The following is a 19,223-nucleotide window of genomic DNA, read 5'->3' on the forward strand; positions in this document are numbered from 1 at the left end:
TTGCATACTTATTTTACATGCAAATTGCATTTAAACTCCCATGGTGGAATATGTAACATGTAGATGTAACAATATGGGGAATTTAACAATATCAATGAACTCAGAATCTGTCATTTGTTGGATGCTGAAGTTTAAAAGAGAACAGCCTATTTAATTGTCGCTGTTTCCATTCCACTGATCCATTCTGACAAGTTGATATATGTACTTCAAATACAGGTATTGTGAGGGCAGATGTAGAGCTTCATAAAGTAACAGTACAGTGATTATAACAGTAGTAATGCTCACAAGCAATGGAAACCAACATCAATCCAAAAAAATGACAGACAATACTTAACTGTCTACAGCTGAGCATAAAAGCAATGCATGTTCTTGTGTCAATTTGAATTTAAGTCACAGTGTTATACGCATGCTAAGGCGGACAATTGTGATCACCCAAGAACAAGTTATCAACTCTTTGCACTGAACATACTACCTTTTCCTTAAAGTTTTCAGCATTTCACCTGTGAACTCCAAATTCAAAACTGTTGCCAAATTTGTGTAGAGGCCATGCTAAATTCCTGATCATTTACTTTTCCATTTGGTTTATCATTCTGTGATTTTTGCTCATAGACACATTCCCAGACTGTTAATTCCATCGTTGGGCAAATTTGTGAGAGTTCTTTAAATTTTTTTGTGAGCATCGTATAAACTTGGTGGTGAAATTTCTTTTACGTACAGCTGACTTCCACAGCAATACATACTACATGTTCACTTCAGAGATCAGACAATTTGGTTATAATTCATGAAAACTTGGTTCTTTCAATTTAAAGCATGTCTTGGTCCAATGCTGTGTCAGAGGTTCTTGGAGTAATGTGTGGACTTGAATCTTCATACGCCCTCTGTCTTTCCATCGCCTGATTCTGAATATACAGTTTCTTTTTTATTTCATACCTACACCATGCTCCAGGCATCTCAAATAAAAAAAAAAAAGAACAAAAAAACTTGTGTATAACAATCCAGTCCTGATGTAATGTTTGGATTCTCTTATATACCATTCATTATGACAGTGGGCCAAGATCAAGTTCCAAAACTGCATCACTCCAAAAATCCAGATCATGTCCTAATTCTTATTTTAACGTATCTTAGACCACTTCATACTCTTTCTTGATGGATCGTGCTAAACAGCACGCGAAGATGATCCCAACAATCTGAAACAAAGAAATCAGAAATACAGAAACGTTCTATTAAGATCTCAAAGAACCTATGTGTACTCAGTGTCTGGGTTCCATTTTGTACCTTGATCACTGTTTGCTTTCCTTGAAGGTTAACATTATCTTGGTTCCACAATTATCAACTTAAATTCACCAGCATAGATATTTTGGATATTAAACATCCCTTAATAATTACATTTGTTAATCAAAAGCGAATTCCTCAGTGAAATTTAGCTACATTTTGTTGCCAGCAAAATTTGGGTGGTAAAACACTTGCATGGCAAAAAAAAAAAGGTCAGTGTTAAGTAATTGTTCATATTTCAGGATCCATCTCATGTAATGCATAAGGCAAAATAATTAAAACACTTTATGGGATTACTCTGGAACAAAATTTTCTCCACATTCAAACTCCACAGAAGTTTAAAACTAATATTTATCATTCTAAGCATCTCTATTTTCATAACCAGCATGAGCCTTGACATGAAAAAACTAAGCATAAATTAACAATGGCCTAATAATATGCATAGCAAGAAACTGATAATAGTTGATTCACGTGTTATGACTTCATCCTATTTCTCACAATAAAACAGACATGGTTCACTTGTAAAACTGGATAATGGCTTACACAGTTAAGGTGAATAATAGAGCACACAGTAAAACTTGGTTTTGTCATGAAAATCACATTAAAACTTGACAATAGCTCACTGTATGTATGTTTGTGTCTGTGCTTTGGGTTTTATGTTGTACTTAGCAATTTTCCAGGCATGACGACACAGGTTCAGTAGGTGTGTGTATTTACTGTCTTTTCATGTAGCAGGGCCCATCCAATGTTGCCACTGAAGTGTTATGCTGAGGACACCAGACATGACCTCTCACCCCGTCATATTATACTGACACTGGGCCTGTCATCCCTGTTTACTGTCTTCTCATGTAGCAGGGCCCATCCAATGTTGCCACTGAAGTGTCATGGTGAGGACGCCAGACATGACATCTCACCCCGTCATATTATACTGACACTGGGCCTGTCATCCCTGTTTACTGTCTTCTCATGTAGCAGGGCCCATCCAATGTTGCCACTGAAGTGTTATGCTGAAGACACCAGACATGACATCTCACCCTGTCATATACTGACATTGGGCCTATCATCCCTGTTTACTGTCTTCCCATGTAACAGGGCCCATCCAATGTTGCCACTGAAGTGTTATGCTGAGGACACCAGACATGACATCTCACCCCGTCATATTATACTGACACCTGGCCTGTCATCCCTGTTTCCTTGCTCTAACATTTCAGTGCTGAGTACCAAGCCAGGCAGCAACATAGTAAGTCTTATGACTTGACTCGACTGTGGTTTGATCTCGGGGATCCCTGGTTTGATCCTGAAGGTCCCTGGTTTGATCCTGGGGATCCCTGGTTTGATCCTGGGGGTCCCTGGTCTCACCAATGTGGAAGCTCTAATCATTAGGCCACCAAAGTCGTCCACTAGTTCATGGTGAAGTTGTGTAATAATTCACGAGATAAAACTGGGTTATACCGCTGTAGCCATAGGCTTTGAACTGAAGTGTTTTGTCTAGCTTACCTGTATGAAGGCCAGTCCAATACCGGCGGCTCCAACAATGTATATGTTATCTTTGGCCCAGTTCACAGTGAAGTCCAAGCAGCCCTGGAAAACAGGATATCAACTATCATAGATATATGTAATTCAACAACCACAAATACTAACAAACATCACAGGCATACATAAGTGTCATACACATACAGAAAGACAGCTTGATGGGGTTTAACAGCTAGGGATTTGAACCAGCAATCTCTGAGCTTCTACCACTAGGCTGAAGGGATATTTCCTTCAGCCCTTAGGTAAAGGTAAAGGTAAAAACCACAACTGCTGCTGTTATACTTTGACTTTGGACAACTGCATTGGTGGGTGACTTCATCTAAAATTTTAAAAATAAAATACGACTTAATACCAGTATTAGTTAATACACTTTCAAACAACTGGTCCCAGCTGCTAAACCCTGTCACAACCAGTTATAATATATATATATACAACCATCATGAATATATACAAAAGCAGTTACCTCGCTACAACAGCAGCTACCAGTATTGTGGTACCACTGTGGGTTAAATCAGAAAGGGTGTGACATATTTCGATGGCATTCACACAGGATAATGAATAAAAGAAACAAGTTAAAATGTATGGCTGACAAAACTGCTAAGTTTGGCTCATGTCCCCAAAATTACCATATTTCTAAATAGTGCTTAAGTATGGGACCAGGTAGTCATATGTGACATTAGCTTCATTGCACATTTGTCATTTACCAAGATTAGCTATAAATAATGTCTGAACAAATAAAACAGTATAATTTATAAGGTTAATCAGGACACACAAGTTGTAATTACATGATACAGAAAAGACCTGAGGGTTCAGAGGTCATATTTCCTTGTACAGACCAACACTTGGCAAAATTGAGTTTTTCTTTTAACTGAAAGTGAGTTGTGTTTTTTTTTTGTTAAGGACCCACCATTTGAGATAACAAAATTGAATATTTATGTACTTTGCTTCATTCACTAAAGTAATTATCCCTGCCTATAAATGAACTCAAGCTGGTCTCCTAGTTGACACTGCAAACTGATAATCGGCACAGGTTGCAGTTATTGTTACATGTATTTCAGGATACCAGTCCAGTGAAGTGTGAAGACCTGCCCAGAAAGCTTACACCATTGAGCATCAGTCTAGATTGACAAACTCACAACATGAGCAATTGATCTTTGGATATGTTCAATTTAGGTTATGTAAAATTTTGAATATTTGTTTCCAAAAAAACAACCTCAAATTGAATAAATATAACCAGTTACTGAGTTTTTTATTCAATCGATGGACCGAGATGGACATGCTCGCCCAGATGACTTCTATGCACCCCTGAGGACTGTCATTTTATGACATGCTGGGCAATGGAGTGGTTACCCTGCAGTGTGGCCATTCAAGTATTTACAGCCTGTAAGATTTTGTCTGGTAAACAACACGGATAGGTCAGTTCCTGTCACGATAACAGAGCTATTGCATCATAGCTGTAGTAACTTACTAGTTAAAGGAACTGACATGATTGGCCGCTGTGAATGGTTGACAACATATTAGTATAAAAGAAGTAGGGTTTACAGGTTTTTGCTTGATTTCCTCCCACCATATTGCTGGTTGTCATCATATAAGTGAAATATTCTTGAGTACGGTGTAAAACATCAATCAAATAAAAGAATACATAATAAATAGCATATGGCCTTAGACCTGTAAAAAATATAACCATTCCTGTTAAACCTGGACAACTGACTTTGAGTCTTTGTGAAGAGAATGGACATTATGAATTCCATACAGAGATCAAAGATCAGAGATAACAGTGGTCATAAGTCTGTGACAACCAACGGTAGAGTAGAAGCATCCCACAACTTGCAGGGCCGTATCTACAGTCATTTCAGTTCTGGAAAACCTTTGGGAAGCCAAGAATTCTTGGGATCAGAGCCTTTAATGGACTTGAAGATATGGCCCTGACTTGATTTTTAATAGATCTCTCTTACAACATCTAAACCAACAATTCTCTATTTGTAGTACCAACACAACACCTTTGCTATATCTAATGGCAAAAAAAGGAAAACAAAATGTACATACCTTATCATAAATTTTGCCTGGATTCACTGGTGCTTTGCCACAGCCTTCTGAAAACTCTAGGCAGCAGGAATCTGGGACCCCGCCATGGAGTCTTTCATTATCATTCCAGTCTGTGTAATTTACCACACCACAGCACTTGAACTGTAAATAAATAAAACACATCAGGAACAAAATGAGCCTTTGGCTATAGTTTAGCTGTCAACTTCACACTGAAGCCATTATAAACAGCATTACAAACATTTAACTTTTCCAGGCGATGTAATTAACCCCTGCAAAGTTAACTGGAATCGTGGTTGCATGCAGTTCGCTTCCTCTTGGCACTGACCGTGACCAGAAGGAAGATATCACTGGCTCAGTGATATTTAAATCTTGATGTTAGGCCACTTAATTTGACGGGAAGCAAACAATCGTTCACACGACGGTTACGTGGAGTGTAATTGTGCAGATCTATAAATCAGTTACTCTGATCTGTCCCCTGTCCTCTGTGTTTCCACAAACACAGAGCTTGAACTGCGTAACGCTTAATGAGTATATTAGAGTTACCCACACAAGGTTGCTGGCCATCCTCAGCGACAGCTTCCACAAACTGGAAGTTGTGTCAGTTGTTAGATCTCTTCTCAGGTTGTTAGGTCTGCCAGCAACCTGCGGATGGTCGTGGGTTTCCCCCGGGGCTGTGCCCGGTTTCCACCCACCATAATGCTGGCTGCCGTCGTATAAGTGAAATATTCTTGAGTACGGCATAAGACACCAATCAAATAAATAAATAAATAAATCTCTGGTTGTTTTAATATTTTTCCGTTGGCAAAAAAACAAGCGCTAATACAACTGTGAATGAAAGCCCTCATTTGGCGCCATGATGCTGCAAAGTGTCCAACTGAACTTGAACTCAATGCCATTATGCACTAAATGCAGTCACCAGTTTTCCGTTCTGACCAAATTTCATTCAGGTCTGCAGTCTATTTATTAATTGACTCATTGCATTTGCCTTGTCTCCTGTCATTTGTGGCATCAAGTCCTGTCTAGAAACCACCTATTCACTTTGTGAAGGCATGTAGGTAACTCTGCTGGACATGACTGACGGCAGACTGTACCGCAATACAACCAACTTCATGCACAAATTAACAGGCTTTGCAATAATTACTGTAAATAAAACGAAAAAACTCTGCTTGGAAATAAGGCTGATGACTTTATCAGCCACAGGTTCACATAACCAATTTGTGCATATCATTGGTCTCTTTTTGTGTCGTGGCGAAATCGAACTATCGGTTATTCACGGCTTACAATCTGTAACCGACTTTTGGACGTCATGCACCCAAATTTCATGGCCTGCATGTATAAGTCAGAATAAACATTTTGTATGTTTCACAAAGGCCTTTGGAGGCCATTACACCTACTTAGCGCTGAATATACCTTGCTAATGGGTGTACTGACATACATGTAGGCATTCGGCATGCAGGATTATGACAGTACTGGCCTTCAGCCAAATATGACCACAGTACTGACAGAAGACATCACGTTGAGCCAAGTTTTTACTTCCATGTTCTCCGATCAATTTGGACTTTTGGGGTAGCATGACTATTTCCAAACTTTCTCAAATACGCCAGAAGGGAGGTAAATAAATACAACGCAAAGAAGATTGAACTGCCTTAAATACTGTTCCAGTGAGTAAATTCAGCCTAGTCAAGTCACAGTCTGAACTTGCCTATCTCTCACACCAGCCAATCAGAATCATCTCTGTATCCCGTTTAAGCTATGGACTTCTAAATAAGATTGACAATGTGGTTTAGCATGAAGACAAAACTGATATTACACTCAACGCCATCTCCCTACGTGAGCACAGACTCCAATGTATTATGAAACAAAATGTTTCTTTTTTGCAATATCACTGCATCTGAGTGTGAAATCAAACATGTAATAATAAAAGTGATAAATACCGTGTACAAAGAGGTCAACTTGTAGCCTTTCAACCTTTCAAACAAGGTTCATGGAGCATGATGCTTGATAAATTTCCGGACTTTCCAAGACATTTTCACACAGAATTCCAGGACTTTCCAGGACATTTTCACAAAGAATTGCAGGATTTTTATGAGTTCAATTACACCAGCAATGAGTAGTGTTTTGTACTTCTCAGGCAGACATTTAACATTTCAAACGATTTAACTCCAGTGCCAAGAATCTGAACCATAAACAGATTGGGAAGTTTGTTTTTCATTTTTTTGGTCATCTAATCAATTTCCATAACTTTCAAAGGAATTCGATGACCTGCTCACAAATTCCACGACTTTCCAATTCCAACATTATCAATCAGTTCCCAGGGTTTCATAAACCGTGATTTATCAGTGAGAGAAATTCTTGCTGATGAGATGAAACATGTATTTCACCTATCTGTTAATAATGATACTTACCTTTCTTTGGACCTCGTCCCAGGTTTTGGTAACACCCTCATGCTGAGTATCATTGTAGTTTTTCTGCGCTTCCATCATCAAGTCACGTACCTCTCCTTCAAGCTGAAAAACACAAGGGCATCATCCATCAATTATCACAGGATGAGAGTTACCAGTTCTACTATGAACTGGTTTGTCACACACACAGACAGTTCAGAACAAAAATTCACCACTCGTGCCCATAACTCTCAACTTCTACCGTATGAAATGACAAAAAATCAGAATCAAAAATTTTTGCAAAGCAATAGGCTGCCCCATGATAAAACACCATGAGACAGAATATTACATCACTCATGTACCCCACCCACGTGTGGTTAAAGGGCAAAGCAAGGTAACAGAAGTGGACAGAGATGCGTCCTTTGATTAAAGAAATAACTCAAGCCTGATAGTACAAAACTGACAAAACAGTGGTGCTTTCCTTTATCTCAAGGTGCGGGATTTTACTTACTCAGAAGTGCGATATCTCAATTGTGGAACATCACAAAAATATAATGCTATGCTTTTCAAACTTTATGTGGAATACCTTTATAGATACATAGGTATATATCTATTTATTTATTTGATTGGTGTTTTACGCCGTACTCAAGAATATTTCACTTATACGACGGCGGCCAGCATTATGGCGGGAGGAAACTGGGCAGAGCCCGGGAGAAACCCACGACCATCCGCAGGTTGCTGCCAGACCTTCCCACGTACGGCCGGAGGGGAAGCCAGCATGAACTGGACTTGAACTCACAGCAACCGCATTAGTGAGAGACTCCTGGGTCATTACGCTGCGCTAGCGCGCTAACCGACCATGCGTGTATACATTTCATCTAGTGTTGCCTTTCGTTTTAATCTGGACATGGGAAAGAGTTGGACACTTACCGAGTTCCTCAAGACAAAGCCTGCGATTCCCCCGGCCAACTCCAGGATGAAGATCACAATCAGCATCACAGCAAACTGGACACAGAGACAGAGGAATAATTGTTAAGTAAATTAACTGAAATTAAATTTACTCATCTGTATCTTGCACTATGCTCCAAAAGCAATTCTCCTGCCTGCGACTCAGTAACCATTTATTGTACCTGGTACATAATAAATATTTTGAAAGCTGTTGTATTTCATGAAGTTTGTTAGAAATTAAAATAATACTTCCTATGCTAACACTTAAGATTTTTCTGATAAGAAATTAATCGAACTTAACAAAAAAACAATCAATACGCTCTATAAGGTGAATGAATAAATCAGAATCGTGCAAATTGTCACTTGAAAAATTACCATACACATACATTTATAACAATTAAAGATTTCCACCACCAAGGGAGAGTACTCACCACCATGGTACAGATGTAGTTTTCTCGGATGGCACCGCAGCATCCAAAGAAGGCGATCATGAAAATGACCACCCCCACAATTATTAATAATATGGCTGCTCCATTGAACTTCCCTCCAAAGAAATCGAAATACTCATGGAAGCGAGTTTGGACCAAGGCTCCAATGATGATCAAGCCAATAGCGGCAATCTGGGGGACAGAAGAAAGGGAATAAAAGCGCATTGTTGTAGGCATAAATTAATACCTGTATTGTGTTTCATGTATGTCAGTACTATACCTAAAGATACTGCAGGTCGTACACAGAGAGAAGGGTTGAGAAATAAGGGCACTGAAGGGGTAATATGCTGCACATACCTGCCACGACTCAAGATTTATCTCACACACATACCACATTCTGTAGATATACATGAAACGATTGGTTTTTATTTCTTAATACGCAGTGCATGGCCCAACCTCTAAACCTCTTACAACATCCCTCCTGGAGTCCACTGCCGTCAACCTCCCCCAAATATCTTGTATTTATTTATTTATTTATTTGATTGGTGTTTTACGCCGTCTCAAGAATATTTCATTTATACGACGGCGGCCAGCATTATGGTGGGAGGAAACTGGGGGAAACCCATGAGGAAACCCATGACCATCCGCAGGTTGCTGCCAGACCTTCCCACGTACGGCCGGAGAGGAAGCCAGCATGAGCTGGACTTAAACTCACAGTGACCGCATTGGTGAGATTCTCCTAGGTCATTACCCTGTGCTGGCGCGCTAACCAACTGAGCCACGGAGGGCCCGCTCTGTATCTTTTAGCATTCACTATTATTACTTCTCAGTGTTCTCAGTCTCCCACAGAGATGGAAAAAAATGAAAACTTATACTGGTTACAGTGACTTTATGGTGTACAGTACATGCACTTTAAACATTTTACATCAGCTGATTTTGAAAAACGTCACTTTGAAAGAAAATCATCTCCGCTCGTGCTACCTTAGTATCTGCTATCTCTGATACACTGACTCAAAGACTCCAGACAAATCGAAATTTTCTTCAATCACACATCAGTAATATTTGCAATGGAAGCAGATGCTAGTTCAAATTGTAACAGATTTGTCAATTATAAAATGGATAAGAAGTGTTTCCGAATAATAACTGAATATGTTCCAAATATCTTAAATTTAAACGAAATTCCAGATTTAAACTATATGCTCAATAATCTCTTTGTGACATCAGCCTCCAGGGCCAGTTTCAAAGGGTCCTTGAGCTTGTCTTGCATGTGACTTCTACATGCACAGTAAAAGAGACATGCTAATGTGCCATACACGTACTTTACTGGTTCATTTAACTGTCTTGAGTCAGATGGCAGTGAGGTTTACAGGTGTCTATGATTTATTTATTCAGTTTAACCCAGTACTCTAGAATATTTCCCTTACATGATGACACCCACCTTGGATGCGCATGCTACTTATGTAGCTGTACATTTTGCACAGTCAACAATATGCATAATGGGCAATGTATGATTGCCTGACTTGCTGCAGGGACAAATGTAAATACATGGGAAATTAATATAATTACAAAAAGAGTGTGTGTATACATTGTATACAGCCATCCCATGTCCCCAAGCCATCCTCTACTCAGGCCATCATTAAGAATATGTTTGTTGAGATAACCCGCTGAACACTCCAAAAAAAAAAAAAGGACCGTAGCTAATGCCTTTGTAAGGCTTTTCATAGAATTATTTTCATTTTTCTCTAAAAAGGAAATCTATAATCTAGAAATCTATTTTCATCTCTTTCATAAGCTAGAATAAAAAAATCAAAAAAATCACTCCCAACCAACCCCATTCTTTCCATAGGATTGAGTTGATACTAACAAGGAAGTTTTTAAAGATGACCTCACACAGAAAATAATTTGGCCTAGCACCAGATAATTAATGAGATTATCAGCATGCTCTGTGTTGAGGTGAAGCAGCAGATGACAGTCAACAGGTCAAACGGATCTAACAACTTGCACGCAAAATTCATCATCATCCATCTCTCTTATCTCAAATACTGTATCTGACCTACAATTTTGTCCACATTGAGAGATCTACTGATCTTAAAACAGGTGTTTTGAGGGGGGTGAGAGATCTACTGATCTTAAAACAGGCGTTTTGAGGGGGGTGGAATGGTTTGTAAAGGACATCATGCTGAGAAAACTTAAGTTTCTGTACCAAAAGCAATAGTTTATAAACTATGAAGAAATTTGCGTCATAAATCAAAAACAGGAATTTTGTCCTTGCTGCATGCAAACAATAACATAATGTTATTCAGGAGCCTAACAAAACTTGCTCACAAAATGATTCCAGGAAACAATGCGTTTTTAAGCACACAAAAACACTGTATCAGCACACTGATGATGCACGAATATTGCATTATGACTTTTTTTCTACCAAACAGGTAATTAATGTATGAATTAGTCGGCCAGACTTAATTAACCATTTCTCTACAGGGCAGAACTTTACAGTGTATTGCATGGCTTCGAGCTGTGCTAATTCATACAATGCTGTAATGAGTATACACACAATCACATCTACATTGGTGCATGACTGTCAACAAACACAGAGCAAGGCGGGGGGAGGTATATATATAGAGACCTGGAGCTGGCATGGAAGGGTCAGGTCTGAGATTAGCCGAGTCAGCAAATAATTACACAGTAATGTTTGACATTCCTCTCCAGGGACCAACATTATAATCCTCTGGCAAAACAGCCGTGCGTGTGGAATTGAGCGAGTAATGTAAATTTACAGCAGTATATGACAAACCAGCTGGTAACATAGTCCTATTAGTCTACCCTCTGAAATGCTGTTTTAATCTCAAAACATTCTGTCTAAATAACATTTCCATATTTTCAGGAAACCCAGAAAAGCAATCTTTGAAAACATGGACTTGTTCCATGCCATGTGTCATAAATGTATAACTCTTTTTTTTCTTAGCACTGATTTATTCTGTATTACTTTATTCTTTACTTTTACCTGTATTTATTTATTTGATTGGTGTTATTGACAAAGAACAGTACTCAAGAATACTTCACCTATAAGACGGCTGCAAGCATTATGGTGGGAGGAAACCAAGCAGAGCCCAGGGGAAACCCACAACCATTCGCAGGTTATTGGCAGACCTTCCCACGTATGGCCGGAAACGTTTACCTACTGTAAGTCTTCAAATTCTTTGCAGGTTTGCAAGATGATAATATAGACATGTTCTGAGGGAATTATTCTGTGTGGACTGACAGCATTACAAATTTTGTGAAGCTCTGTAACTGGTTGGGTTATTCCAGTGCAGTTTTGTTTCCGAAATCTAATTATACAGGTGCATAAAGTGCATACAACTGCCAATTAAACAGGTGCATAAACTGCATACAACTGCTCTTCCATGTAAAAAAAAAAGTTGAGGTATTGCATCACAGCTTAGAGTTTGGTTTTACATGAATTGGTCACGGGCATGCAATAGGTGGGTTGTAGATCTTACTGTCAATAATTCATTTGTCTGGCTCCTGTTTCTAAAATGATACACATAATTCCTTATTTCAAAACCACATCACATTTCCAAAGCAATGTTGTCTAACAATACAACATTCACATCCCCAATGAGTATACACCAGCCAGGGACACCTCACTGGGCACTTAGCATTATTAGAAGTCGGCTGCGTCCTGTACTCTCCGGAGGTTGGTCAGTACATGACACAGCCCAGAAACAACATCAAATGCGATCACTTGTTTCTATAATGGTATATTATTACCAAGGATGGGGGGGGGGGCACTCACTAGAGAGGTAAGGGGGGGACGATGAGGGGGGCACAGGCCTGTCAATCCTGAGCTACATGTACATCAGGTCATTTTACACTGATCAATTATTTAAAGTGTCTGGCTGTATGTAGACAAAGAAGAGACAACCATACTGGATGGTGATAGTGGTTGGGGGGTGGGGGGTGGGGGGTAGAGATTCTGTTAGATCGATGATTTTGTTTACTGAGATTAGCAAATATTTATTTATTTGATTAGTGGTGGTGGAAAACGGGCCCTGCCATGGGGGAACCCACAAGCATCCGCAGGTTGTTGCCAGCCCTTCCAACATACAGCCAAAGCGGCAGCCAGCATGAACTGGACTAGCAGCGATCGCATTAGTGAGAGGTTCCTGGGTCAATGTGCTGCGATTTGCACACAAGTGAAGCACATAGTAATACCCAGTGCATGCAAATCATGTCCAAACCAACCGTTTCCCTTCATTTCTTCAGCTGAACAGACCTACACCCTGTGCAAATTATTCCCTGTGATACATGTACATACTCCTGGCATCCTTTTTCATGTACAATCACAATTATGTAGAGGTTATATTGCATATCACAGGGAGGGGAAAATTTGACTGCATTCAATGGTACATACGGAATAATGACAGAAAATGGCCCTAAACATCCATGCTAAGCTATGTCCCCGTGGCTGTAGGGTTTACAGCGGCTAGAGTCTAGTTCACAACATTGTATACTCAACTCTCACTCTGTTATCATCACAGTGTGTACAGATCGATCAGCCCGACAGGAATCTATATTTACAAAAAACAGTCTAATGCAATGCCAATGATAAATTTTTAAACACCTGTATAAAGTAAATATTTTTTTTCCAACCTTAGCCAATCCTGGTAGTGAAACTGTACATACCACAAAAAATCTTCACGATTATAAGCTTAGTCTGCCAAAAATGATGTCAACCAACTCGATACATATCGATACAGTGTTTCAAAGTGTTGCATGGGACCTCCATGACTCAGTTGGTTAGCACACTAGCGCAGCGTACTGACCCAGAAGCCTCTCACCAATGCGGTCGCTGTGATTTCAAGTCCAGCTCATGCTGACTTCCTCTCCGGCCGTATGTGGGGAGGTCTTCCAGCAAACTGAGGATGGTCGTGGGTTTCCACCGGGCTCTGCCCGGTTTCCTCCCATCATAGTGCTGGCAGCTGTCGTGTAAGTGAAATATTCTTGAGTATGGCATAAAACACCAATTAAATAAAAAAAAATCAAAATGTTGCAGATTTACACTTACTGAGACGGAAGTTTATACTGGTACAGGCCCACTCTTGCCGTAACATGCCTGCCCACCATATTTCTTCTAATTTTTGGGACACCAGGTCTGCTCTTTTTAGCCAATATACATGTACACTACACAGGGTACTCTGAAGTACCGTAGCTATGACATTGGTCACTGCTTTTTCCCCCATAACAGCATGTTCTTTGACAATAACAATTTCAAAAAACAGGGAGGCAGACAAAAAATATTATCTACTAACCAAGATGAACCATGGTGCAAGAAGCTATGTTCAAGAGCATAGATGTAAAATGAGAGAACAGATGTAAAACCAGTGCATAAATGTAAAACAAGAGAAACCAGAGCACAAATTTAAAACCAGAGCATAGGTGTAAAACGAGATCATGTCCCTTAATTTTCCACCATCTGTCTAAAGATGAACTTTCTGATGATATGAATATTCCAGTAGTCTTCTGCACTGGAGAATCTCATCATATGCTTCTCACAAAAGCTCCTCGTACCGTTTGAGACCAATCAACAAGTTTCCAAACTCTTGTCCTAAACATGACAAAAATGTATCAAGCGTTGAAGGGATGAGGTGGGTTTTACAGCTAGACGTTCATGTAACCTTGGTTAGATTTTTTTTCTTCTGACAATGAAAATAAACAATGGAGATGTTTCTTTTCTTCTTGACAATGAAAATAAACAATGGAGATGTTTTCTTTATATATGCATATTGACTTGACGGTACGTGTGTTTAACAACAAGTCAAGCCTCAACACCTGGCCTCCTTTGTTGTACATGATGTTTATGTCATGCTCCTGCTATTTACTTGAACTCTCCTGTGCGGGGACAGCAATAGGTAGACATAATGAAATATTCATTTTCAGAGTTTCTTTCTTTCAAAACTTAAACGCTCAAATGAAAAATTATGCAACTAGAAAATTTTGTTTGGTATGTCTTTGAACAGGGAAATCCCTCAAAATATTCGAGATCTGTGATTGCTATAGACGAAACAATGCTATACATGTATGTGGAAATGAACTGTACTAGAGCAAACCAAATAAAAATGGATGTCCAATTTCACTGTGCAGGTTAAAATTTTCATGTTTAATATTTGTAGGTGCGCCGACATCTGTGTGACAATATATAGTTTAAAAGACCTAATATCTTGCATAAAAAAATGCAGTTAATAGGGTCTAATAAAACATTACTTTTGGTGATAAAACTGACACTTTTCCAGTAGATCATCCTATCTTTCAACCAAACCTCGAAAAACACCATTCTAAGTCTAAGATCAATAGTACTTCCATAGGCAGGCAGAATGTGCAACTTTAACAGTCCATAGGCAGGCAAAATGTGCAACTTTAACAGTCCGTAGTCCATAGGCAGACAGAATGTGCAACTTTAATAGTCCATAGGCAGGCAGAATGTGCAACTTTAACAGTTCATAGGCAGGCAGAATGTGCAACTTTAAGAGTCCATAGGCTGGCAACATTTTAGGTCAGTTATACCGCAGTCTGTTTAAAGGAAGGCAGGAAAGACTGGCAGAATAAGCTATGAATTATTAAAACCTCTGGCAAATCAATACAATGTAAAATGCTGAAAACCTGCAGGATTTTCTCTCACAAAAAAAAACCCGGATGTTGGATTAACTCGTCTGACATAATCTGACAAAACACTCATAAAACATGTTAATTACTGTCAAGTGTTGTCATTACAAATGTAAAGCATACGGGAATACGCATGACAAATTATATTTGCATTATGTGCCCTTCTTGAGGTAATAAGGCAACTCCAATTTTACTGTATGTTTGACGGGCGAACTGACAAAAAGAAAGAAATATGGAATAAAAGCAAAATTTAAAATTGAACTTTTTATGTTGTCCAATCTTGTTCTAGGTAATTTACGGCTTCCAGATCATGTAAATGCCTTCAACCAGAGCATATGCTTACACAGACTGCATTTCCCACATACTATATGATTCTTCACTTTCATTTGCCTATCCATCTTCCCCAGCATTGAAAAAGAGATGTTAAGGTACGGGCCTAACTTAGCGCATGGCTCGTCAAACTTGCGAGCCATCATTCATGTATCTGGATCACTATATATGGACACAAAATTATACATGCATAAAATTTTTCAGGCTAATTATTTGGAGAGGTCGGAAACGTAACCATTATCTGCGGACTGTGTTTGTTTTAATCATCTAAATGGCAACAATTGTTTAAAATTAATATTTTCAGCAAATTAATTCCAAATTAAGACAAAAAAAAAATTTAGGATGTCTACAGGTGTGTATGCAACATTGTGTTTATGAATGACAAACACACTATATATCATAACAGGCATCTAATTTTCAATCTCAGTCCTGGTACATGTGGTCACAAATGATATCAGTTTGGCTCATCAATTTGTAATACAAAACCGAGTATATACAATAATGTTTCAGTTGATACAGTGCTCATGGCACGATTCTCTTCCACAGACAATAATTTTAACTGGCATTTGGAAGATATCACATGGTATACATCATAAAGCCATTTCATGACCCAGCAACTACTTCATTTAATAGCATATAATCAACAATTTAGTGTGGTTCTCTGCATGCTGGATATAAGCACAAATTAAGCAACCTCACCAAAATATTTCTCACTCCTCCAGTAAATGTCAACTGGCATTATGCAATACTTCTGATCACAAACTCATAATAGAGTAATTACGGTAGTTCCAGTGGGACTGTCCTTATGCATCACAGAGACATACTACAATATATCAACTCATTATGAGGGCATGAGTCAGGGCCACATGCACTGTGTTACCACTACAAATATCCCCCATTCACATACTAGGCATATACTCAAAACCAAGCACTTCAGTACAAGTACATTCACTTCAACCTTTTAAAAATATTTATAGAAAAAAAAAATGCTAAACATCAAGGAAGGTGTGCCTCAGGAACTGTTGCTATGACACTTAAAAAGCTTTCACCTTAGTAAGAATACTGGACCCCCTTTCTACACATTTTAATACAAATTGACGAGCTGGACTGATATTTTCACACAGCACAACTACCGAGAGTAATCACAACAACTGCTACAAATTTATTTATTTACTTGATTGGTGTTTTACACCATATTCAAGAATGCTTCACTTATACAACGGTGGCTGGCATTATGGTGGGAGGAAACCAGGCAGAGCCCAGGAGAAACCCACGACCATCCGCAGGTTCCAATTGCTATAAAAGTAATTTCAACATTTTTGATAACCTATCCGCTTTCTTAAACCACGAGTTACCTTTTAAAGAAAGGAACAGTGTTTGTTCACGTAAATTTACATTTCCTTTCTGTACTGAGCGCTTAAGTAATTAGGTCCGAGAAGTTTCATGCTTTTTCAAGGGATTTCAGCATTGCTTTCATCAAATCAAATTAGCATCTCAGAATAATCGCTTAATTGAGACACAAAGACAAGGAAGCAGGGGTGATGGAACCAGGAATAAGGGTGGAGTGGGTAGGTGGGTCCTGTTCGAGACTGTGGGTATCTGGGCACTAGCTGTTCTACTGGTACTTCGAAGCTTTACTTGCGCAGACACTACAGCAAATGTGTTGTCCAAATAACATGAAAGTTAGAAGAAATCTCTGCTACACCTCCTCTTAAGCCCAAACAACAGTTTGCTGACATTCCCATATTTACATATGCTGGGCAGATTGTTCTGTTGTTTAATATATACCTTAATTCTTCTAATTTTTTGGGACATACAATAGTACTGCTGAAAGCAGAATATTACCTTTCTTTCACAGCATTTTTGGAGAAGTAGAGATATGAGTATGTTGTTTATTAGATGGCCTAACTATGTGAGAGAAAAAAAGAATTAAATACTCTTGCTTTGATTACATGTAAACTATTTAAAAAGAGCAGAGCAAGTAATTAGATGAAATAGGGTACTGTAATTTCTGGGTGTTATATAAGGCAGACATCTCAGAATGTACATTGTTGTTTTTTTTTTTTGTTTTTTTTTTTTTTTGTCTACGTCTTGCAATGTTATCTTTCTCCTATATACTGCCAAAATGCTAACTGGGTGTTGGGAGCCTCAGGCAGGTCTTCCTGCTCTGAAAGACTTCCTGAAGTTTTAAAACTTAGAGCAGTGTAACTCTGATGGACACAGTGTAACAGGAAGTAAATAATGTAAATGTTCTAAAAAATTAATACTAAGTTATGACTATTGTCTTAAAGCTGGACATTATGTATAAAATACCAAAAAACATTTACAAAATATGTACATGTATTCTGATGTCATACTCTAGTATTTTCATCATGTCTGAATTATGAAAATGAATCGTGTGTGATGCTACAAACAATTCAGTTTCAAGGAACCCAAGTTCTTAATGGAATGCAATTAACTAATGCACAAATTCACAACATCTGAAGGTTATTAGCATGAACACGACACTGACATCTCACATTAATGTACAGTTGCAAAATACATGTATATTAATAGTCTGTATTTGACCCTTTACCTTCATTCAATACTTGAGGTACTCCTTACATGCCTGATTTTTAAAGGTCTACTTTTTAGAAAGAGATTTGAGGTTTAAGAGGTATGGTCATGTCCTAGAGCAAGTGTCTATGTTTCAGCACCAAAATCATAAGACTTTTACCTGCATCTAAAACTACAATCTTGTGGGAGAATTTAGCGCAATCCCGATCCTTTATTCAAATGTTACATTTGTAACAATTGCACGCTACACTTGTTTAGAATGTTTCAAACTCTTGTTACAGAGGTATAAACAAGTAACATTAACATACTCTGTAGCTAACAACATGACAAAAACCAGCATTTTTAACTGAATTATTTTTTCCACAAAATAACCATAGATGGCCTGCTATTACAAAAACATTTAAGAGATTAACAGAAGTTTTCTGTGAACATTTTCCAGGCGGGCTGATTGTAGCAGTGGAGTAGTGTTGATGTGGCAGCTGTTGATCGGAAGTTTACGCTGCGCTGCACAAGAAAGTTCGGCTTGATACGCCGCCTATAGTTGCGACTAAAACACAATCATACTCACCACAAAAATTAAGTTGAAGACAAACAGAAGGTATTTGATGCATTTCATGCCCCCTTCCACCATCTTGACGGATTTTGTTTAGTTCCAAACCGAAGAAATATTGTGCCTTCTCCGCCCTGCGTGAAATCCGGTGAGCTCTCTTTTCTCCAAGCTTTGTGTCAACTGTGTCCCTCCGCCGGGATTTGGACCACTAGAGCTCTGAGATAACTCCGCTATACGAAATAGTCCGCGGCAACCTTTGAGAACAGTGCTTTAACGGCGTAAAAACGCTTCTTCGAACTCAAAGTATATGTCCGATAAAGGAAAACCAATATCACTGGAGAAAGCCCCTTTGTAGATCAACTCTCTCTTCTTTTGCGCCTTGATTTTACGATTCCAGTTGGTCACATGCGGATAGATACTTTATATCCGACCTGAGTAAGTGTCACATGTGCTGTTGGCCAATCACGCCACAGGCTATACATATATCAGGCCAAACCGAATAAACAATCGGCACCT

The 19,223-nt window shown here is 38.8% G+C and overlaps 1 protein-coding gene across 1 annotated transcript; it reads right to left on the reverse strand.

Annotated features, from left to right (window-relative positions):
- Positions 1-307: 307 nt before the first annotated feature.
- LOC135464351 (CD63 antigen-like) lies at positions 308-19,121 on the reverse strand. Its single transcript, XM_064741777.1, has 7 exons — positions 18,726-19,121; positions 8,612-8,800; positions 8,163-8,237; positions 7,257-7,358; positions 4,852-4,992; positions 2,770-2,853; positions 308-1,187 (listed from the first exon to the last, which is right to left on the reverse strand). The coding sequence occupies exons 1-7, from the start codon at positions 18,786-18,788 to the stop codon at positions 1,122-1,124; spliced, it is 720 nt and encodes a 239-aa protein (XP_064597847.1). The 5' UTR covers positions 18,789-19,121; the 3' UTR covers positions 308-1,121.
- Positions 19,122-19,223: the final 102 nt, after the last annotated feature.

The sequence above is a fragment of the Liolophura sinensis genome, chromosome 4 (assembly GCF_032854445.1).
Source record: "Liolophura sinensis isolate JHLJ2023 chromosome 4, CUHK_Ljap_v2, whole genome shotgun sequence".
In the NCBI taxonomy this organism is placed as follows: Eukaryota; Metazoa; Mollusca; class Polyplacophora; order Chitonida; family Chitonidae; genus Liolophura; species Liolophura sinensis.

Excerpts from the sequence above, each read along its gene's own strand:
- LOC135464351 (XM_064741777.1), bottom strand. The coding sequence starts at position 18,788 with ATGGTGGAAGGGGGCATGAAATGCATCAAATACCTTCTGTTTGTCTTC. Across the intron at positions 8,801-18,725 it reads TCTTCAACTTAATTTTTGTG|ATTGCCGCTATTGGCTTGAT; the intron begins GTGAGTATGATT and ends TCTGTCCCCCAG. Across the intron at positions 4,993-7,256 it reads GGGACGAGGTCCAAAGAAAG|TTCAAGTGCTGTGGTGTGGT; the intron begins GTAAGTATCATT and ends ATTTATTTACAG.